General features: G+C 42.4%; 1 protein-coding gene across 4 annotated transcripts in view; it reads left to right on the top strand.

The window, feature by feature from the left end:
• Positions 1 to 21,444, top strand: part of pomgnt1 (protein O-linked mannose N-acetylglucosaminyltransferase 1 (beta 1,2-)) — a 28,418-nt gene extending 6,974 nt beyond the window's left edge. For all 4 annotated transcript variants that reach the window (XM_041849294.2, XM_041849296.2, XM_041849297.2 and 1 more), the window contains 14 exons: positions 228 to 326; positions 5,957 to 6,084; positions 6,198 to 6,268; positions 6,449 to 6,524; positions 6,621 to 6,704; positions 6,939 to 6,980; positions 7,117 to 7,175; positions 16,539 to 16,611; positions 19,444 to 19,572; positions 19,825 to 19,950; positions 20,154 to 20,263; positions 20,574 to 20,709; positions 20,953 to 21,062; positions 21,251 to 21,444. In XM_041849294.2, coding sequence (XP_041705228.2) covers positions 228 to 326; positions 5,957 to 6,084; positions 6,198 to 6,268; positions 6,449 to 6,524; positions 6,621 to 6,704; positions 6,939 to 6,980; positions 7,117 to 7,175; positions 16,539 to 16,611; positions 19,444 to 19,572; positions 19,825 to 19,950; positions 20,154 to 20,263; positions 20,574 to 20,709; positions 20,953 to 21,062; positions 21,251 to 21,332 — 1,325 coding nt within the window. In that variant the 3' untranslated portion in view covers positions 21,333 to 21,444. The remainder of the gene's footprint in view (positions 1 to 227; positions 327 to 5,956; positions 6,085 to 6,197; positions 6,269 to 6,448; positions 6,525 to 6,620; positions 6,705 to 6,938; positions 6,981 to 7,116; positions 7,176 to 16,538; positions 16,612 to 19,443; positions 19,573 to 19,824; positions 19,951 to 20,153; positions 20,264 to 20,573; positions 20,710 to 20,952; positions 21,063 to 21,250) is intronic.
• Positions 21,445 to 24,273: the final 2,829 nt, after the last annotated feature.

Here is a 24,273-nt window from a genome sequence, read left to right as displayed (position 1 = left end):
GTGGAATTGAGGTACAGTAATGGTAGTACAGGTGCAATGCTTAACCATCTGAAAGGGATATACTTTGAGACCCAAACCATTGCTGGCAGCTGTGTAGCTGCATTGTGAATTCACGTGAAATTGTAATAATTTTTCTTATCGTTTTAACATCGTTTTTTCCATTTGCGTGTCATGCGATGTAGGTGTGTTGATGATGAGTTGCTTGGTATATGTGTGTGTGTTTTCAGGTCAGTTGTATGGGGAGAAACACTCCAAGTCCCCAGCCCTGTCCACCTGGGGAGACCCTGTTCTACTGAAGACTGAGGTGCAGCTCACTGCTTCTGAAGGTACCTACCTAGCCTCCCATTCCCTCCTCACCTTGCTCCATGCTCAACAATGACCAATCATCCTTTATATGCAGCTATTAAGAGAGAAATTACCTCAAATATACAGTCGCTAGTGAAAGTCTACACATCCCTTGGACAGTCTTCACATTTTGCTGCCTTAAAAATATATCTTAAAAGGGATTACATTTGAATTTTTTTATACCCATCTTTACAACCTACTCCACACTTTCAAAGGGAAAAAATATATATATATAACATTTTCCATATGAATAAAAAATTAAGATTTATTGATTGCATATGTCTTCTCACCCATAGTTAATAATTGGTGGATGCATCTTTAAAAACGGGATAATTTTGAATAAGATTCCTCCGACATTGCACAACTCTTAGGGCAATATATAGCAACTGTTTTTGTCAAAATGACTGAAGCTCAGTAAATTTGGTTTGGAATCTTTGATGGACAGCAATATTAAAACCATGTCTCAAATCTTTAAGCATATTTAAGTCAGGACTGAGACTGGACCATTCAGGAACATCTCACCAGCTCTTGGAAAGCCATTCTGGTCTGTCTTTGGAAATAAAATGTGTGTAATTGTCCCGCTGAAAAATCAAACTATTCCAGGGTTAGGTTTTCAAATCAAATTGTATTTGTAAAATGCTTGGTAAACAACAGGTGTAGACTAACAGTGAAATGCTTAGTTACGGGCCCTTCCCAACAATGCAGAGAAAAATAGAAAAATAATAACACGACAAATAAATATACAATGAGTAACGATAACTTGGCTGTATACATGGTGTACCAGTACTGAGTCGATGTCCATGGGTACGAAGTAATTGAGGTACAGTAGTATTCGCACCCCTTGGCTTGTTCCTAATTTTGTTGTTACAAAGTGAGATTAAAATGGATTTAATTGTAATTATCTGTCAACGATCTACACAAAATACTCTGTAAAAGTGGAAGAAAAATTCTAACATAAAAAAAAAAGCACAAAATACAACTCTGCCTTCGGAGAGTATTTAGACCCCTTGACTTTTTCCCACATTTTGTTAGGTTATAGCCTTATTCTAAAATTGATTAAATTGATTTTTTTCCCCTCAATCTACTCACAATACCCCATAATGTCAAAGCAAAAACAGGTTTTTTAGAAATATTTGCAAATTTATTACAAATAATAAACAGATCACACTTACATAAGTATTCAGACCCTTTCCTCAGGACTTTGTTGACGCATCATTGGCAGCAAAGTCTTGAGTCTTCTTGCGTATGACGCTACAAGCTTGGCACACCTGTATTTGTGTAGTTTCTCCCATTCTTCTCAGCAGATCCTCTCAAGCTCTGTCAGGTTGGATGGGGAGCGTTGCTGCACAGCTATTTTCAGGTCTCTCCAGGTCGGGTTAAAGTCTGGGCTCTGACTTGGCCACTCAAGGACATACAGAGACTTATCCTGAAGCCATTCCTGCGTTGTCTTGGCTGTGTGCTTAGGGTCGTTGTCCTGCTGGAAGGTGAACCTTTACCCCAATCTGAGGTCCTGAGCGCTCTGGAGCAGTTTTTCATCAAGGATTTCTCTGTACTTTGCTCCGTTCATCTTTGCCTCGATCCTGACTAGTCTACCAGTCCCTGCCACTGAAAAACAAACCCAAAGCATGATGCTGCCTCCACCATGCTTCACCGTAGGGATGGTGCCAGGTTTCCTCCAGACGTGACGCTTGGCATTCAGGCCAAAGAGTTGAATCTTGGTTTCATCAGACCAGAGAATCTTGTTTCTCATGGTCTGAGAGTCTTTAGGTGCCTTTTGGCAAACTCCAAGCGGGCTGTCATGTGCCTTTTACTGAGGAGTGGCTTCCGTCTGGCCACTCTACCATAAAGGCCTAATTGGTGGAGTGCTGCAGAGATGGTTGTCCTTCTGGAAGATTCTCCGATCTCCACAGTGGAACTCTAGAGCTCTGTCAGAGTGACCATCGGGTTCTTGGTCACATCCCTGACCAAGGCCCTTCTCCCCCGATTGCTCCGTTTGGCCGGGCGGCCAGCTCTAGGGAGAGTCTTGGTTGTTCCAAACTTCTTCCATTTAAGAATGATGGAGGCCACTGTGTTCTCAGGGACTGCAGACATTTTTTGGTACCCTTCCCCAGTTCTGTTCCTCGACAGAATCCTGTCTCGGAGCTCTACGGACAATTCATTCGACCTCATGGCTTGGATGCTGCCGCCACAATACTTGAAAATACAGAGGGTTTCACTCTGTTGTGTTATATTGGATTTGACTTCTTCAAAGTAGCCACCCTTTGTCTCGATGACAGCTTTGCATACTTGGCATTCTCTCAACCAGTTTCACCTGGAATGCTTTTCCAACAGTCTTGAAGGAGTTCCCACATATGCTGAGCACTTGTTGGCTGCTTTTCCTTCACTCTACATTCCAACTCATGCCAAACCATCTCAATTGGGTTGAGGTTGGGGGATTGTGGAGGCCAGGTCATCTGATGCAGCACTCCATTTCTATCCTTCTTGATCAAATAGCCCTTACACAGCCTGGAGGTGTGTTTTGTATCATTGTCCTGTTGAAAAACAAATGATAGTCCCACTAAGCCCAAACCAGATGGGATGGCGTATCGCTGCAGAATGCTGTGGTAGCCATGCTGGTTAAGTGTCACCAGCAATGCACCCCCACACCATCACACCACCTCCTCCATGCTTCACGGTGGGAACCACACATGCAGAGATCATCCTTTCACCTACTCTGCGTCTCACATAGACACAGCGGTTGGAACCAAAAATCTCTAATTTGGACTCCAGACCAAAGGACAGATTTCCAACGGTCTAATGTCCATTGCTCGTGTTTCTTGGCCCAAACAAGTCTCTTCTTCTTATTGGTGTCCTTTAGTAGTGGTTTCTTTGCAGCAATTTGACCATGAAGGCCTGATTCACGCAGTCTCCTCTGAACAGTTGATGTTGAGATGTGTCTGTTACTTGAACTCTGTGAAGCATTTATTTGGGCTGCAATTTCTGAGGCTGGTAACTCTAATGAACATATCCTCTGCAGCAGAGGTACAGTGGGGAAAAAAAGTATTTAGTCAGCCACCAATTGTGCAAGTTCTCCCACTTAAAAAGATGAGAGAGGCCTGTAATTTTCATCATAGGTACACGTCAACTATGACAGACAAAATGAGCATTTTTTTTCTCCAGAAAATCACATTGTAGGATTTTTTATGAATTTATTTGCAAATTATGGTGGAAAATAAGTATTTGGTCAATAACAAAAGTTTCGCAATACTTTGTTATATACCCTTCTGTAAGTCTTCACAAGGTTTTCACACACTGTTGCTGATATTTTGGCCCATTCCTCCATGCAGATCTCCTCTAGAGCAGTGATGTTTTGGGGCTGTCGCTGGGCAACACGGACTTTCAACTCCCTCCAAAGATTTTCTATGGGCTTGAGATCTGGAGACTGGCTAGGCCACTCCAGGATCTTGAAATGCTTCTTACGAAGCCACTCCTTCGTTGCCCGGGCGGTGTGTTTGGGATCATTATCATGCTGAAAGACCCAGCCACCTTTCATCTTCAATGCCCTTGCTGATGGAAGGAGGTTTTCACTCAAAATCTCACGATACATGGCCCCATTCATTCTTTCCTTTACACGGATCAGTCTTCCTGGTCCCTTTGCAGAAAAACAGCCCCAAAGCATGATGTTTCCACCCCCATGCTTCACAGTAGGTATGATGTTCTTTGGATGCAACTCAGCATTCTTTGTCCTCCAAACACGACGAGTTGAGTTTTTACCAAAAAGTTGTATTTTGGGTTCATCTGACCATATGACATTCTCCCAATCCTCTTCTGGATCATCCAAATGCACTCTAGCAAACTTCAGACGGGCCTGGACATGTACTGGCTTAAGCAGGGGGACACGTCTGGCACTGCAGGATTTGAGTCCCTGGCGGCGTAGTGTGTTACTGATGGTAGGCTTTGTTACTTTGGTCCCAGCTCTCTGCAGGTCATTCACTAGGTCCCCCCGTGTGGTTCTGGGATTTTTGCTCACCGTTCTTGTGATCATTTTGACCCCACGGGGTGAGATCTTGCGTGGAGCCCCAGATCGAGGGAGATTATCAGTGGTCTTGTATGTCTTCCATTTCCTAATAATTGCTCCCACAGTTGATTTGTTCAAACCAAGCTGCTTACCTATTGCAGATTCAGTCTTCCCAGCCTGGTGCAGGTCTACAATTTTGTTTCTGGTGTCCTTTGACAGCTCTTTGGTCTTGGTCATAGTGGAGTTTGGAGTGTGACTGTTTGAGGTTGTGGACAGGTGTCTTTTATACTGATAACAAGTTCAAACAGGTGCCATTAATACACGTAACGAGTGGAGGACAGAGGAGCCTCTTAAAGAAGAAGTTACAGGTCTGTGAGAGCCAGATATATTGCTTGTTTGTAGGTGACCAAATACTTATTTTCCACCATAATTTGCAAATAAATTGATAAAAAATCCTACGATGTGATTTTCTGGATTTTTCCCCCCCAATTTGTCTGTCATAGTTGACGTATACCTATGATGAAAATTACAGGCCTCTCTCATCTTTTTAAGTGGGAGAACTTGCACAATTGGTGGCTGACTAAATACTTTTTTTCCCCACTGTAACTCTGGGTCTTCCTTTCCTGTGGCGGTCCTCATGAGAGCCAGTTTCATCATAGAGCTCGATAGTTTTTGCAACTGCACTTGAAGAAACTTTCAAAGTTCTTGACATATTCCGTATTGACTGACCTTCATGTCTTAAAGTAATGATGGACTGTCATTTCTTTTTTGCTTATTTGAGCTGTTCTTGCCATAATATGGACTTGGTCTTTTACCAAATAGGGCTAGCTTATGTATACCACCCCTACCTTGTCACAGCACAACTGTTTGGCTCAAACGCATTAAGAAGGAAAGAAATTCCACAAATTAACTTTTAAGAAGGCACACCAGTTAATTGAAATGCATTCCAGGTGACTTCCTCATGAAGCTTGTTGAGAAAATGCCAAGAGTGTAAAGCTGTCATCAAGGCGAAGGGTGGCTACTTTGAAGAATCTCAAATATAAAATATATTTTGATTTGTTTAACACTTTATTTTGGTTACTACATGATTCCATATGTGTTATTTCATAGTTTTGTAGAAAATAGTAAAAATAAAGAAAAACCCTTGAATGAGTAAGTGTATCCAAACTTTTGACTGGTATTGTATGTTTCCCTAAGAGTTGTGCAAGGTTGGTAGAGTCTTATTCAAAATGATTTACAGCTGTAATGGCTGCCAAAAGTGCTTCCACCAAGTATTATCTTGGGTGTGAAGACATGCAATCAATACATCTTCATTTTTTATGAAGATGAATTTTGCATTTTACTTTGAAAGTGTGGAGTAGGTTGTGTAGATAAAAAAAAAAAAAAAAACATTAATTTAAGATTTCATTTTGAGGCAGCAAAATGTGAAGGCTGCAAGGGGTGTGCATACTTTCCCTATGCGTTGTAAGGTGGTTTTATGTTCCTGCACCATGTCAACCACCATCTGAACTTTTATACTGAATGCCACACCCGAAGTTCCCTTGTGGGAAATAAAAAATGATATGTTTCAGTTCAATGTAATTGGGTACCATTCTCCTCCCTCTCCCCGTGCAGATGCAGAGTGCCATTGGGCCGACACAGAGCTGAACAGGAGGAGGAAACTCTTCTGCAGTAAGGTGGAGGGCTATGGCAGCATCTGTAGCTGCAAGGACCCGGCCCCCATAGAGTTCAACCCAGACCCAGTAAGGGCCACGTCCCAAATGGCACCCTATTCCCTATTTAGTGCACTACTTTTTATAAGGGCCCATCTGGATGATTGAACACAAGCTGTCCCCCCCTCCCCCTCTTTTTCTAGCTCCCCAACAACAATGTGTTCAGTGTTCCTGTGGCTGTCATCGCTGGGAACAGACCTAACTATCTGTACAGGTATGACTGGGATTCTGAGGTGAAGGGAATGACTCTGAAAGTAGCATTCAGACCAGAAACATTGTTTTGATCTTACAAATCAATGCTGGTTTTCTGAGGCCAAATAGCAAACACAAATCTAATCAGGCAACCATTGCCTGATGTCCTATCATTATTACGACCAGCTCTTCTCTATGTTAGGATGCTGAGGTCTCTGCTCTCGGCCCAGGGGGTCAACCCACAGATGGTCACAGTCTTCATCGATGGATACTATGAGGTACTGAGTTTCTTCTCTTTATTATGTTCTTCCTCTTCTCAACTATATAGCATTTCATTTCTTGCGCTTAAAGTGTGTGCATGTGTGTGCGTACAGGAGCCCATGGATGTGGTGGAGCTGTTTGGACTGAAGGGGGTTCAACACACTCCCATCAGCATCAAGAATGCCAGAGTATCACAGGTGAGATGTCCGTCAGCCAACTCACTCATCACACTCCGAGCAGCCTCCATCACAGACCAGCTGAAACGGTGTCAGTCATTAGTCAACTAGAAATCACTTATTTTGTCTACTTATTTTGTCAAACACCAACCAATGAGACAAAGGCAATGTTGTGTTGTAATGCACACACAGTGTTTTGACATCAATCACCCACTCACTACCACCTCTATACATATGTCTGCTCTCTCCTCTCAGCATTACAAAGCCAGTCTCACTGCAACCTTCAACCTACACCCAGTGAGTACTTTCACAACTTTTAAGATATGAAGCCAAACCTTTCTGTCCACCACATCCAGATCAGTTATTATGGTGTGGTTGTGGTTGCTTTGTGCCATTGTGGTTGTTATGTGGTTGATTTGTGTTTGATTTGCAGGATGCCAACTTTGCCGTAGTCCTGGAGGAAGACCTGGATATCTCCATAGATTTCTTCAGGTAAGATCTCTATAGTTTTAGATTGATGGAAGCTTTAACTATACAATGTATAGAGAGAGTGTGTGTGTGTGTGTATGTGCGCACACTGAACAAAAATAAAAACGCAACATGCAACAATTTCAAAGATTTTCAGTTCATATAAGGAAATCAGTAAATTGAAATACATTCAATAGGCCCAAATCTATGGATTTCACATGACTGGGAGTACAGATATGCATCTGTTGGTCACAGATACCTTAAAAACTAAAGTAGGAGCGTGGATCAGAAAACCAGTCAGTATCTGGTGTGACCACCATTTGCCTCATATACAGTGAGGGGGGAAAAAGTATTTGATCCCCTGCTGATTTTGTACGTTTGCCCACTGACAAAGACATGATCAGTCTATAATTTTAATGGTAGGTATATTTGAACTGTGAGAGACAGAATAACAACAAAAAAATCCAGAAAAACGCATGTCAAAAATGTTAAATTGATTTGCATTTTAATGAGGGAAATAAGTATTTGACCCCTCTGCAAAACATGACTTAGTACTTGGTGGCAAAACCCTTGTTGGCAATCACAGAGGTCAGACGTTTCTTGTAGTTGGCCACCAGGTTTGCACACATCTCAGGAGGGATTTTGTCCCACTCCTCTTTGCAGATCTTCTCCAAGTCATTAAGGTTTTGAGGCTGACATTTGGCAACTCGAACCTTCAGCTCCCTCCACAGATTTTCTATGGGATTAAGGTCTGGAGACTGGCTAAGCCACTCCAGGACCTTAATGTGCTTCTTCTTGAGCCACTCCTTTGTTGCCTTGGCCGTGTGTTTTGGGTCATTGTCATGCTGGAATACCCATCCACGACCCATTTTCAATGCCCTGGCTGAGGGAAGGAGGTTCTCACCCAAGATTTGACGGTACATGGCCCCGTCCATCGTCTCTTTGATGCGGTGAAGTTGTCCTGTCCCCTTAGCAGAAAAACACCCCCAAAGCACAATGTTTCCACCTCCATGTTTGACAGTGGGGATGGTGTTCTTGGGGTCATAGGCAGCATTCCTCCTCCTCCAAACACGGCGAGTTGAGTTGATGCCAAAGAGCTCGATTTTGGTCTCATCTGACCACAACACTTTCACCCAGTTCTCCTTTGAATCTTTCAGATGTTCATTGGCAAACTTCAGACGGGCCTGTATATGTGCTTTCTTGAGCAGAGGGACCTTGCGGGCGCTGCAGGATTTCAGTCCTTCACGGCGTAGTGTGTTACCAATTGTTTTCTTGGTGACTATGGTCCCAGCTGCCTTGAGATCATTGACAAGATCCTCCCGTGTAGTTCTGGGCTGATTCCTCACCATTCTCATGATCATTGCAACTCCACGAGGTGAGATCTTGCATGGAGCCCCAGGCCGAGGGAGATTGATAGTTATTTTGTTTTTCTTCCATTTGCGAATAATCACACCAACTGTTGTCACCTTCTCACCAAGCTGCTTGGCGATGGTCTTGTAGCCCATTCCAGCCTTGTGTAGGTCTACAATCTTGTCCCTGACATCCTTGGAGAGCTCTTTGGTCTTGGCCATGGTGGAGAGTTTGGAATCTGATTGATTGCTTCTGTGGACAGGTGTCTTTTATACAGGTAACAAGCTGAGATTAGGAGCACTCCTTTTAAGAGTATGCTTCTAATCTCAGCTCGTTACCTGTATAAAAGACACCTGGGAGCCAGAATTCAGACCCTTTGCTATGAGACTTGAAATTGAGCTCCGGTCCATCCTGTGTCCATTGATCATCCTTGATATGTTTCTACAACTTGATTGGAGTCCACCTGGGGTAAATTCAATTAATTGGACATGATTTGGAAAGGCACACATCTGTCTATATAAGGTCCCACAGTTGACTGTGCATGTCAGATCAAAAACCAAACAATGATGTCGAAGGAATTGTCCGTAGAGCTCCGAGACAGGATTGTGTCGAGGCACAGATCTGGGGAAGGGTACCAAAACCTTTCTGCAGCATTGAAGTTCCCCAAGAACACAGTGCCCTCCATCATTCTTAAAGTTTAGAACCACCAAGACTCTTCCAATAGCTGGCCCCCAGCCAAACGGAGCAATCGTGGGAGAAGGGCCTTGGTCAGTGAGGTGAGCAAGAACCCAGTGGTCACTCTGACAGAGCCCCAGAGTTTCTCTGTTGAGATGGGAGAACCTTCCAGAAGGACAACCATCTCTGCAGCACTTCACCAATCAGGCATTTATGGTAGAGTGGCCAGATGGAAGCCACTCCTCAGTACAAGGCACATTACATTCCTTTTGGAGTTTGCCTAAAGGCACCTAAAGGACTCTCAGACCATGAGAAACAAGATTCTCTGGTCTGATGAAACCAACATTGAACTCTTTGGCCTGAATGCCAAGCGTCATGTCTGGAGGAAACCTGGCACTATCCCTACGGTGAAGCATGGTGGTGGCATCATACTGTGGGGATGTTTTTCAGCGGTAGGAACTGGGAGACTAGTCAGTACAAGGGAAAGATGAATGGAGCAAAGTATAGAGAGATCCTTGATGAAAGCCTGCTCCAGAGCACACAGGACCTCAGATTAGGGTGAAGGTTCACCTTACAACAGGACAACGACCCTAAGCACACAGCCAAGACAACGCAGGAATGGCTTCAGGACAAGTCTCAATGTCCTTGAGTGGCCCAGCCAGAGCCCGGACTTGAACCCGATTGAACATCTCTGGAGAGACCTGAAAATAGCTGTGCAGCGACGCTCCCAATCCAACCTGACAGAGCTTGAGAGGATCCGCAGAGAAGAATGGGTTAAACTCCCCCAATACAGGTGTGCGACGCTTTTGGCGTCATACCCAAGAAGACTCGAGGCTGTAATAGCTGCCCAAGGTGCTTCAACAAAGTACTGAGTAAAGGGTCTGAATACTTGTTTTTGCTCTGTCATTATGGGGTATTGTGTGTAGATTTAGGGGGGGACAAAAACAATTTGAATCAAGTTTTGAATAGTCTGAATACTTTCCGAATGCGCTGTACATACACCACCAGTCAAAAGTTTGGACACACCTACTCATTCAATGGTTTTTCTTTATTTTTACAATTTTTTACATTGTAGAATAATAGTGAAGACATCGTAGTAACCAAAAAAGTGTTAAACAAATCAAAATATGTTTTATGTTTGAGATTCTTCAAATAGCCACCCTTTGCCTTGATGACAGCTTTGTACACTCTTGGCATTCTCTCAACCAGCTTCATGAGGAAGTCACCAATTTCAATTAACAGGTGTGCATTCTTAAAAGTTAATTTGTGGAATCTCTTTCCTTCTTAATGCGTTTGAGCCAATCAGTTGTGTTGTGACAAGGTAGGGAGGGATATACAGAAGATAGCCCTATTTGGTAAAAGACCAAGTCCATATTATGGCAAGAACAGCTCAAATAAGCAAAGAGAAACGACAGTCCATCATTACTTTAAGACATGAAGGTCAGTCAATACGGAAAATGTCAAGAACTTTGAATGTGGAAGGGGGAGAAAGTAAGGAACTTGTCTGTCGGCCTTGCATTAAAGAACATAATTGGTTAAAGAGAACTGTGATAAATAAAAAAGTATACCAGTTTAATTTAAGGACCAAAGGATTGACAGCCATCCCATATAGATTGCAAAATAGTTGGGAAGAGATTTTTGACCTACCGATCCCATGGCATAGTGTTTATGAACTGATACACAAAACGACACCGGATTCAAAACTTAGAATCTTTCAATTTTAAATTATTATATAAAATTCTTGCTACCAATAGAATGTTATTTATATGGGAAATACAATCTTCCCAGCTCTGCAGATTTTGCTGCGAAGAGATAGAATCATTAGATCATTTGTTTTGGTACTGTCCATTTGTAGCTTGTTTTTGGACACAGGTCCCAGATTGCAATATTTACCTGGAGCTAACCTTGCAGGTAGCATTACTGGGTGATGTGAAAATTCATAGTCAATCGATCAATAATATAATAATACTTTTAGCAAAAATGTTCATTTTCAATTTACAATCTGTAGAAACAATGAGAATAGAAAGGTTCAGAACTTTTGTAAAACATCACAGTACAGTTGAAAAATTATATGGCAAATATAAATCCTATATGGATGGTGTTAAGAGAGAGATGGGTGGTGTTGAATGGAGTTGAAGGATTGGACTAATAACAACTATCAACAACTAATAACAAGATAACTAATAATGTATGCATACTGTGTCCATAATAAGTATATAGGTTATAGGTTGGGAGCTTTTGTGAAAGAGCACAGTTAGAAAGATATGGCATATAGAAGCAAACCGGATGGACATCATGAAAATGATCGGAGAGGTTGAGAATAGAAGTAGTTCAGGAGAAAAAACAAACAAAATATAATTATTGTAAAATTGACTGTGTCCATAAAATGTATATTTACATTTACATTTAAGTCATTTAGCAGACATTCTTATCCAGAGCGACTTACAATAGTAAGTATAAGCTGGAAGTAGAGGCCTAAGCATTGTTGTTCACTAGTTTACTCCAATTAGGGAAAGGGTGGTGGGGTTGGAAAGTAATAAAGGATATGTATGTGTGTGTGTGTGTATATACACACACACACACACACACACACAGTGGGGAGAACAAGTATTTGATACACTGCCGATTTTGCAGGTTTTCCTACTTACAAAGCATGTAGAGGTCTGTAATTTTTATCATAGGTACACTTCAACTGTGAGAGACGGAATCTAAAACAAAAATCCAGAAAATCACATTGTATGATTTTTAAGTAATTCATTAGCATTTTATTGCATGACATAAGTATTTGATACATCAGAAAAGCAGAACTTAATATTTGGTACAGAAACCTTTGTTTGCAATTACAGATATCATATGTTTCCTGTAGGTCTTGACCAGGTTTGCACACACTGCAGCAGGTATTTTGGCCCACTCCTCCATACAGACCTTCTCCAGATCCTTCAGGTTTCGGGGCTGTCTCTGGGCAATACGGACTTTCAGCTCCCTCCAAAGATTTTCTATTGGGTTCAGGTCTGGAGACTGGCTAGGCCACTCCAGGACCTTGAGATGCTTCTTACGGAGCCACTCCTTAGTTGCCCTGGCTGTGTGTTTCGGGTCGTTGTCATGCTGGAAGACCCAGCCACGACCCATCTTCAATGCTCTTACTGAGGGAAGGAGGTTGTTGGCCAAGATCTCGCGATACATGACCCCATCCATCCTCCCCTCAATATGGTGCAGTTGTCCTGTCCCCTTTGCAGAAAAGCACCCCCAAAGAATGATGTTTCCATCTCCATGCTTCACGGTTGGGATGGTGTTCTTGGGGTTGTACTCATCCTTCTTCCTCCTCCAAACACGGCGAGTGGAGTTTAGACCAAAAAGCTCTATTTTTGTCTCATCAGACCACATGACCTTCTCCCATTCCTCCTCTGGATCAACCAGATGGTCATTGGCAAACTTCAGACGGGCCTGGACATGCGCTGGCTTGAGCAGGGGGACCTTGCGTGCGCTGCAGGATTTTAATCCATGACTGCGTAGTGTGTTACTAATGGTTTTCTTTGAGACTGTGGTCCCAGCTCTCTTCAGGTCAATGACCAGGTCCTGCCGTGTAGTTCTGGGCTGATCCCTCACCTTCCTTATGATCATTGATGCCCCACAAGATGAGATCTTGCATTGAGCTCCAGACCGAGGGTGATTGACCGTCATCTTGAATTTCTTCCATTTTCTAATAATTGCGCCAATAGTTGTTGCCTTCTCACCAAGCTGCTTGCCTATTGTCCTGTAGCCCATCCCAGCCTTGTGCAGGTCTACAATTTTATCCCTGATGTCCTTACACAACTCTCTGGTCTTGGCCATTGTGGAGAGGTTGGAGTCTGTTTGATTGAGTGTGTGGACAGGTGTCTTTTATACAGGTAACGAGTTCAAACAGGTGCAGTTAATACAGGTAATGAGTGGAGAACAGGAGGGTTTCTTAAAGAAAAACTAACAGGTCTGTGAGAGCCGGAATTCTTACTGGTTGGTAGGTGATCAAATACTTATGTCATGCAATAAAATGCAAATTCATTACTTAAAAATAATACAATGTGATAGATTCTGTCTCTCACAGTTGAAGTGTACCTATGATAAAAATTACAGACCTCTACATGCTTTGTAAGTTGGAAAACCTGCAAAATCGGCAGTGTATCAAATACTTGTTCTCCCCACTGTGTGTGTGTGTGTGTGTGTGTGTGTGTGTGTGTGTGTGTGTGTGTGTGTGTACACACACACACACACACAGTGGGGAAAAAAAGTATTTAGTCAGCCACCAATTGTGCAAGTTCTCCCACTTAAAAAGATGAGAGAGGCCTGTCATTTTCATCGTAGGTACACGTCAACTATGACAGACAAATTGAGGAAAAAAAATCCAGAAAATCACATTGTAGGATTTTTAATGAATTTATTTGCAAATTATGGTGGAAAATAAGTATTTGGTCACCTACAAACAAGCAAGATTTCTGGCTCTCACAGACCTGTAACTTCTTCTTTAAGAGGCTCCTCTGTCCTCCACTCGTTACCTGTATTAATGGCACCTGTTTGAACTTGTTATCAGTATAAAAGACACCTGTGCACAACCTCAAACAGTCACACTCCAAACTCCACTATGGCCAAGACCAAAGAGCTGTCAAAGGACACCAGAAACAAAATTGTAGACCTGCACCAGGCTGGGAAGACTGAATCTGCAATAGGTAAGCAGCTTGGTTTTAAGAAATCAACTGTGGGAGCAATTATTAGGAAATGAAAGACATACAAGACCACTGATAATCTCCCTCGATCTGGGGCTCCACGCAAGATCTCACCCCGTGGGGTCAAAATGATCACAAGAACGGTGAGCAAAAATCCCAGAACCATACGGGAGGACCTAGTGAATGACCTGCAGAGAGCTGGGACCAAAGTAACAAAGCCTACCATCAGTAACACACTACGCTGCCAGGGACTCAAATCCTGCAGTGCGAGACGTGTCCCCCTGCTTAAGCCAGTACATGTCCAGGCCCGTCTGAAGTTTGCTAGAGTGCATTTGGATGATCCAGAAGAGGATTGGGAGAATGTCATATGGTCAGATGAAACCAAAATATAACTTTTTGGTAAAAACTCAACTCGTCGTGTTTGGAGGACAAAGAATGCTGAGTTGCATCCAAAGAACGCCATACCTACTGTGAAGCATGGGGGTGGAAACATCATGCTTTGTGGCTGTTTTTCTGCAAAGGGACCAGGACGACTGATCCGTGTAAAGGAAAGAATGAATGGGGCCATGTATCGTGAGATTTTGAGTGAAAACCTCCTTCCATCAGCAAGGGCATTGAAGATGAAACGTGGCTGGGTCTTTCAGCATGACAATGATCCCAAACACACCGCCCGGCAATGAAGGAGTGGCTTCGTAAGAACCATTTCAAGGTCCTGGAGTGGCCTAGCCAGTCTCCAGATCTCAACCCCATATAAAATCTTTGGAGGGAGTTGAAAGTCCGTGTTGCCCAGCGACAGCCCCAAAACATCACTGAGATCTGCATGGAGGAATGGGCCAAAATACCAGCAACAGTGTGTGAAAAACTTGTGAAGACTTACAGAAAACGTTTGACCTGTGTCATTGCCAACAAAGGGTATATAACAAAGTATTGAGAAACTTTTGTTATTGACCAAAGACTTATTTTCCACCATAATTTGCAAATCAATTCATTAAAAATCCTACAATGTGATTTTCTGGATTTTTTTCCCTCATTTTGTCTGTCATAGTTGATGTGTACCTATGATGAAAATTACAGGCCTCTCTCATCTTTTTAAGTGGGAGAACTTGCACAATTGGTGGCTGACTAAATACTTTTTTCCCCCACTGTATATATATATATATCATGGGGGATTGGAAGTGATGCAGACAATTACATTGATGTAAGTTACAATCTATCTGCAATATTAAGCTGATCTACCAAAAAAAGGAAGAAAAAAAAGAACTTTGAATGTTTCTTGAAGTGCAGTCTCAGAAGCTTTATGATGAAATTGGCTCTCATGAGGACCACCACAGGAATGGAAGACCCAGAGTTACCTCTGCTGCAGAGGGTAAGTTCATTAGAGTTACCAGCCTCAGAAATTGCAGCCCAAATAAATGCTTCACAGAGTTCAAGTCAGACACATCTCAACATCAACTATTCAGAGGGGGCTTTGTGAATCAGGCCTTCATGGTCGAATTGCTGCAAAGAAACCACTACTTAAGGACAGCAGTAAGAAGAGGAGACCTGCTTGGGCCAAGAAACACGTGCAATGGACATTAGACCGGTGGAAATTTGTCCTTTGGTCTGGAGTCGAAATGTAATATTTTTTGTTCCAACCGCCATATCTTTGTGAGACACGGTGTGGGTGAACGGATGATGTCCGCATGTGTAGTTCCCACCGAAAGCATGGAGGAGGTGGTGTTATGGTGTGGGGGTGCTTTGCTGGTGATACTGTCTGTGATTTATTTAGAATTCAAGGTACACTTAACCGTCTTATTGATGTCACTTGTTAAATCCACTTCAATCAGTGTAGATCAGGGTTGCCCAACCCTTTTCCTGGAGAGCTATCCTCCTGTAGGTTTTCGCTCCAACCCCACGTGTTACTAACCTGATTCATCTTATCAACCTGCTAATTATTAGAATCAGGTGTGCTAGATTAGGGTTGGAGCGCAACTCAATATTAGGAAGGTGTTCTTAATGTTTAGTACACTCAGGAGAGAGGGAGCGAGACTTCAAAATGACTATCTGTGTGTCTTCAATCTCAGTTCAAAGATAATTGGAAGGTTGTCAGTGTGTTGAATATAGCCGAGTGTGTACTTTAGAATTAATATTACCATTAATGACCAATAGGGGGCAGTAGATCTACATGCTTCCTACTTTACTAAATCTCACTGGGACACTGTCTCCTTTGTGTGCCCCAAGCCTTAAATGTATTTACTGTTGAACATGTGCTACTACTCCAGCTTTGCGATCTGTCCTCCGTTAACTAATGTCAAATGGCTTAGAAACATTTTGTGTATTGGGCCAACTGAATTCAATGCTTGTTTACCCTCGCAAACATGCTTTTTGAAAGAACTGGTAGAGATAGTTTAACTGTCACATACGGGAATGGAATGTATTTGTGGTAGGGAATCATAGACTTGGATTGATTTGAACTTTGTTGATCCCCAGCATGAAATGAAGATATCTAAGTGTTGTGGTGAAATCATGCTGTTGTGGTGGTGACCATTGTCTTATGTCAGATTGTGTCATTCCTACGTGACGCTTGTCCCTCAACCGATGTGACGGATCAGTGCAGGCGGAATCGACACGCTATCTGACATAAGACAATGGTTGGTGACATGTTCTGGTTGTTGTTCCTGTCCAGTTTCCTGAGCCAGACCGTCCATCTGCTCAACGAGGACGACAGCCTGTACTGCATCTCAGCCTGGAACGACCAGGTCAGTGTCCTCTTCCTCTCGACTCTTTCCACCCTTAATGTTTTCCTTTCGTTGCTGTAGCTCAGTTGGTAGAGCATGGCACTTGCAGCGCCAGGATAGTGGGTTCGATTCCCTTGGACCACCATATGTAAAATGTATGCATGCCATTTGGGGGCCCTAAGTGAGATTTGGTTAGGGGGCCCCCCGCCTCACGGCAAAACATTTTAGTGGCCCTTCTTGATGACAGAGAGAGAAATGTACGTTTTAAAGTTAATTTCCTGCAATTCTACACATTTTGCCATATGGCAATGTAGCAATTTTATAAAACATTTTATGCAATTCTACAAATTTTGCCATGGGGCAGAGAGAGAAAATGTGCTGTTTTAAATGCCCTTAGCTTACCAATGATGTTGCACAACGATTTAAGTCAATAAGTCATCATCTTAGTCAAAGGATGATATACTGTATTTGGGGTTGAAGTGGGAAATCCGAAGCGGTAACTTCGGATATTTTCCATGCCAATGCCGTGTATGATATGACGTGCTAATACTTTTCAGTCTACTTTTCTTTTCAGGGCTGGGTTTTATTTTAATGTTACAACCCACCAGCATGGCATTGTTTATTAATCAGAAACACCTGAAAAGTTATTCCTCTTCGTGACTGAGCAGAGCAATATAATGGATAAGGTTTGGCTGAGCCGAACAGCTTTTCCCATAGCCTAGACTTGGCCGCCTGAGATATGGAGCAGATTAAAATAGGGGGTGCAAACTTAAGTTTTTGCACCTCCATTTTTTTACCAGCAAATTATCATAATCCATTGGATAATGTGTCAAGTTTCACTTATTTTTAAGCTAGTCTGTATAAAAATATATATACACTAAGTGTAGAAAATATTAAGAACACCTGTTCTTTCCATGTCATAGACTGACCAGGTACGCAACTCAATATTAAGGTGTTCTTAATTTTTTGTACACTCCTTTCATTGCTGTAGCTAAGTATGACAATTTTATTAATGGTAAAATTGCATGTGATATGATTGCATTTTGGAATCCCGCTCCCCCCGTCGCCCCAAGATAAATGGTTTTGACCACGCTCCACTGTTGTGATTGGTGCAGCTAGAAATCACAAGTGTTTATCCAATAATGAAAAGGCTCCCACAAAAGAAAATTCCATGAACTTGTTTATCTATTTTGTACTGTTACATTTGTATTGGTGTTTCATAGAATTTGCGGCATGCATCATGAGCAAAGTCATTGTAGCCTCATTTCACTTCCCATAGAAGAGAGAACAATGGCATGAGCACAGGCTGACTTAGCATTGCTATAGCGCAACAGAATAGCCTGCCAGCAGCCTACCAAAGGTTGCACCGTGTCCATTACAATGTAGAAAAACGCAACTTTAGTCCAAATCGTTCAATAGTTAAACTATCCATATTACTTTTTCTATTTCTATGGCGGATTCGCGGCCGCAATTTATGAAACATGCTAAAACGTTGAATATAACAATAGATGGCAAACATCTGGCTAACTTTTCCCTAAATGCTTATGACAAATCCAGCTCCAGCACCAACCGTAGCCTAGCCAACTGGCTAATCTTTTTAATATGGTGTAGCAACAGCAGATAACGTTAGCTGGCTAAATAAGCTGTCAGTGCCCTACTCGTTGTTATTTCTCCACGCCATGTGGAAATCAACACAACGTTCCCACCCCCAATTCGTGAATATGTATTAGCAGGCTGCGTCGTTCTTCGGAGGTGGAACCTAAACGAGAATTTACGTGATAGGAGTTATGTAGAAATAGGGGCGGAATTGCCCTCTGGTGGGGTTCTTTTTAAAGTTACAATTATTTTGCCATGACTTATGCCACTTTAATATGATATCTGAGTGAGAGTGATTAACAAAATCAATGGGTGCCCCATGGAGGACAGGGCCCCTGGGCACGTGCCCGGTCGGTATTCGGCCATGATTACTACAAGTTTAGATAGCTGGTTAGACTACCTACCAATCAAAACATTGACATGGCTAATTGAGTGAATGACATAAGAGAAACTGCACATTTCGAAATTGCACCTGGTGTGTTTGACTATTCTTACTCTCAATAGTAAGTTGAGACCCCGACTGAGTTCCAAAAAAAGACATCTTTGGGGGGGATCTGGGGGCCCTAAAGACATCAGCATGTTTCAGTTCGGCTGGCGCCTAGCCGAACTCGGCTAGCCCGAAACGAACAAATGTGCTCACATACTCCCTTAATAGACCTTCGCTTGAAAAACAAGAAAAAAGCGGCAGTAGTACTTTGTCCATTTTGAGACACCGTTTCCAGTATACACTTCCTCAAATTAGTCAGAATTAATTGAAAATAATGTCATTCATTTTGACGTTTTTGCAGAGGAAATCTTAGTCGTGCAATTTTACATCTAACGAAGATGTTTGGTGCAGTATTATCAATAAAAAAATGTGTATGAAAACGAGTAGTCTCTCAATGAATGACAACAAAGACTTTATTGCAGAATCCCTGCTGTTGGCCAATCACTGACAAAGGGGCGTAGACTTCGGCTCCGAACTTCGGCTTGCCTCTAGAAAAAAGGTTGTGTGCCCGAACAGCCTAAAAAACCCTCACCAAAGTCCAAAACGAACAAAAACATCACGAAATGTCATCATAATATATGCACAAACTGTTTCGGCTGGGAGCCACCTTAAGCCACCGGTTATTTCGCTTTTGCCTTGAGCTGGCCCTGCACGCATGACTGTAAGTTGCTTTGGATAAAAGCTTCTGCTAATTGGCATATATTACTGTAATGTGTGGAAATGATGTGTTTTATGTCGTTTTTAATATCTGTTATAATGTTGCTATGCAGGGTTATGAGCACACAGCAGAGGACCCAGCTCTCCTCTACAGAGTGGAGAGTATGCCAGGCCTGGGCTGGGTGCTGAAGAAGAGCCTTTACAAGGACGAACTGGAGCCCAAGTGGCCCACGCCTGAGAAGGTACTGGCACGTGTGTGTGTGTGTGCGTGTGCGTGTGTGTGTGTGTGTGTGTGCGCGCGCAGTGTTTCCGAAACTGTAATAGTTAATATGTTCTCTGTGTGTGATAATGACAACGTTTGTGTGTGTCAAATCAAATCAAATTTTATTTGTCACATACACGTGTTTAGCAGATGTTATAGCGGGTGTAGCGAAATGCTTGCGCTTCTAGCTCCGACAGTGCAGTAATATCTAACAAGTCATATCTGTGTGTAGCTGTGGGACTGGGACATGTGGATGCGTATGCCAGAACAGAGGAAAGGCAGAGAGTGTATCATCCCTGACGTGTCCCGCTCCTACCACTTTGGCATCATCGGACTCAACATGAACGGCTACTTCCACGTAAGGCCCTCTTCTTCACTACTAGAATACACCCTCTATAGCCTTCCATCTGCTCAGGCTGGTATACGTTTTTAAAGTGAACTTGATGATGAGGATGATGAATCAGGATACTGACAGCTATTTTCTCAGTGGGTTTTCAATAGCTGATTATGAGTTTGACCTGTCTTGCATCTGAGTGTTTCTTCCCCATTTCTTCTCTCTAGGAAGTGTATTTCAAGAAGCACAGGCTCAACACGGTTCCTAATGTCCAGCTGAAGAATGTAGACGGCTTGAAGAAAGATGCCTACGAGCTGGAGATTCAGAACTTACTTAAGTGAGTGAGCATGTATCAGATATAGTCCACAAATTAAGCTCTGTGTCTGTGTGTGAGAGATGTGTGTGATGCGTGCACGTGTGTGTGTGCGCATGTGTGTGTTTTTAAAATATATATATTTCCACCGAGACGCGCTTTTTAAATGGATAGTCATTGCCTCAATGACTGGAAGTCTATGGGAACAGCTAGTATGTCATTGCGCTAACGCTAGTAGCAATGCACCCCCCTGCTACCCTTGCAACCACTGCTGAAAATAATCCTAGTGAAAACATCTGTGACTAATGTGTGTTATTCTGTGTGTTGTGCTCAGGGAGGCTGAGGTGCTGGACCATAGTAAGAACCCATGTGAAGACTTGTTCATCCCTGATACAGAGGGGAAGACCTACGTCATGTACGTCAAGATGGAGCTGGAGACCGACACATCCACCTGGACTGAGCTCGCCAAGGTAGAGGGGGAGGGAAGGAGAGGGAGTGGAATTAAGGAGGGAGGGAATGAAAGAGAGAGGGAGGGGAGATGTAGAGACCAGCACTTCACATTTCAAAATAGGTAGTGGTTTACAATCGTAAAACGAATCAGTATCAAACTGTTGCTGATTTTGTCACCCTTAAACTTGTTGCTGTTTTTTTTTTTTGTGTTGTCTTTCTCTGAAGAGTGTTTTGTAGACTAACGTGTGTGCTGTCCTCCTTAGTGTCTCCATGTGTGGGATCTGGATGTGAGAGGGTACCACAACGGCCTATGGAGGCTCTTCAGGAAGAGGAACCATGTCCTGGTTGTGGCCGTTCCTATCTCGCCATACTCGTGAGTTATTATAGTGCATCACTGTAGCCACGGCTATGGTTAAGGCCCCTCGGCACATGCAGTACTTCACAATAGAATGACAATGTATTCTTCTCAACTAAACTTTCTTTAACCAGAACAGAATCCCATCCAACTTATTTTCACCGCTAATATATATCTATATTTGTCTCTCTCTTCACTTTGGTCAGTGCGAAGAAGCCAGCGAACGTTACACCCATCCACCTAGAGCCTCCACCCAAAGAAGAGGGAGCCCCAGTGGAGCAGCGGTAGCCCAACTCCTCCACACACCCTCTCACAATGCTCTCGACTGGTATTAAGGTCATTCTTGCAGGGGCTTGTGGCGTCGGAGAGCCGTTGTCTTTACACTACACCATTCAGAGGGGGGGTGTATGTGGTGTAAATGGTGGAGTAGCCCAACACCTCCACACACACACACACACTCTCCAGCCTGGCCTTAACACCTGCACCCTTACCCTACTACCAACACCACCCTCCTGGCCTCACCACAGACAGCAGGGCTTCTTGGAAGTAGTGTTTCTATGGTGGAGGTATGGTGACTGGACTGCACCACTGATCATCCTTGGTCTTTCACTGTGTGGAGGTCAGCTAGAAGAAGGTTTTTGACGAAGTGGGAGGTTGACCGTATTGGGCTGTGTCACAGTGCCACAGGATTCTGTCCAAATGGCTATGTGTGTGTGTATATATAGCTATGCCCCTTACTGACACTCCACCTGTGAATTCTCAGAGAAGAGGAGGAAGGAACAGAGGCTGGACCAGGAAGCAGTAAAAAAAACATTTACTGGATCTCCTTTACGACGGTTGGATGATATATGGAAGAAACAAACTGGATGAAAAGGGAGAGAAAGAGCGAGAGAGAGGATGATTGACGCTCAAATCTCACCCCCAGCTTTGGGACACACACCCACATAAATAAGTGGCTTCTGGTGAAATTTGCCCAAGCAGAAAATATTGTTATTTTATTTCTAAGTGCTTTGTCAATCATGTGTACATTTTAACTTATGTTTATTTATTTCACTTGCCGGTATATCAACCAACAAGTGGTTCAAATGTTTCATTTTTAATCTGATTTCATTAATATCAATAAAAACATTGAGGCCTAACATTGTTTACAGATCTGATATAATAATGTCTAGACATACATATTTTTGGATGAATAAAAAGGCTGCTTATTTTTCAGCTTTTTTCAGCACCTTTCAACAGGTGTGTTTAGTATGTTTTTAAAGTGCTAGTTGTTGCAGATTCGGCACATAAGGGCTACGTCCCAAATGGCACCATATTCCCCATATAGTGCACTACTTTTGACCAGAGCCATATGGGCCCTGGACTAAAGTCGTACACTATAGGGAATAGGGTGCCATTTGCGACGCAAAGAACAGTGGTTAACATCAACCCGTGTACACTACAGTCTCAGTTGTCAGTCTGTTTCTGCACATATTATGGTCTGCACAGTGTGGTTAAGAGACATATTTCAAGGTACTACTGGTGCAGTATTTCAGAAAGCCTATGATCACTTTTTTCATTTAATGTTGGATATGTTATCTACTGTAGGGTTGAATGGTGAGGAAATTGTTTGTAAAAGCAAGTATATTGTATATCAGTTTTTGCAGAGTTCGTTTTTGGCCTGTTAGTCAAGAGCAGTGGATGGTATCGGAGCCTAGAGTAAGTGGTGGGCAGTGCTGCTTTTAAATGTCATTTTTGACCTATTGAACATTGTGATGAGCAATGATGCAGATGGAATATTGATTGGGTGGGTTTTAGTCCTGCAGCTAAAACAATGTTCTTCATTTCACTTATTATTCTGCCCTGGAATTGCGTTCCCGTGCAAAACTAGACAGATAGCTAACAACTGAGTCTTCAATAAAACTTCCAAGGCGTGACTTTTCTTGAACGAATGTATTGAAAACGTTTATGTTGTGAAACTGCAAATACAGAAAATAATATACTTTAGTATTCAATTCACATTGACATACTGTAGCTGTACATTATACATTTCAAGTTGAAGTTGCATAAATACAAAGCGAGTGCCAAGTTACCATATATCTGGCATGACGACAAACCAAATAGATAATTACTCTATGAGTAACAACTAGCCAACTCCTTTCATTACTCTAATAATGTACAAACACCTCTGTACAATAACAAAGCATATTACACTAGAAACAGTAACAAACTATAGTATGTTTTACACTTCTTTTACATGACGCACGAGCAAACTAATACAGCTAACGGCATCCATGAAAGTCAATGCAATTTGCGTGAGTAAATGTAACCAATTAACATTGATAAGTAAGCAATTCTGTCAATAACAATATTATCATCACTTGCAATATGCTTGAATTGAACTTACAAACAAATATTTTCCGAGGCTGAAGCGTAACAAGAAATAGTTGCACTGAAAGAACTGTACAGTAGCGTTGTTTCTAGCTGCTTGTCTGCGTGCATAATGACAACTTTACTTCCGGGTTTTCGTACATAATTCTAAGTACCAGAAAGCTCCACTAGGGGGCGCTAAACACCATGGAACACAATGAAAGTCACTCTTAATCACTATAATAAAATAATCTGTTACCTTCTAACAAGATGGCAGCACACTTATAATTACCACTTGTTATTTTGCAGTATCACAGGACAACAAAAGTATGTCCAATGGACCATGGCCATGATCATCTCATTGTCTAGCTCTACGGTCCTCTAATTTCAAAGACCACAAGACAGATCTATTATAACGGAGGTTTGTTCTCTGTTTGATAACGGTCCATAGACATTTGTTTTGCAGTTTGACTTACATGTTAAGTACTATATTCTTTCTCATGGAAATGAATAAATATGTTTTTTAATTCTGGTGTCAGTTTTTCTTGTGGTGTTTGTTTTATGGATTGGGGGAGTTGTAGTGAAAGAATGCTTAGGTGTGTGATTAACATAAGTATGTGAATTTATTATAGAGGTGAATTTACAGCAGGCATAATAACAATATTGATTTATTACTTTGGAATATTCTCAATATATTCTCAATATATTTTCTTAGTTAGATTGTTTCTCTCCCGAGTGGCGCAGTGGTCTAAGGCACTGCATCGCAGTGCTAACTGTGCCACTAGAGATCCTGGTTCGAATCCAGGCTCTGTCGTAGCCGGCCGCGACCGGGAGACTCATGGGCGGCGCACAATTGGCCCAGCGTCGTCCAGGGTAGGGG

Source organism: Coregonus clupeaformis, chromosome 26, assembly GCF_020615455.1.
Source record: "Coregonus clupeaformis isolate EN_2021a chromosome 26, ASM2061545v1, whole genome shotgun sequence".
Taxonomy (NCBI): Eukaryota; Metazoa; Chordata; class Actinopteri; order Salmoniformes; family Salmonidae; genus Coregonus; species Coregonus clupeaformis.
This window is presented reverse-complemented; position numbering and strand designations above follow the sequence as displayed.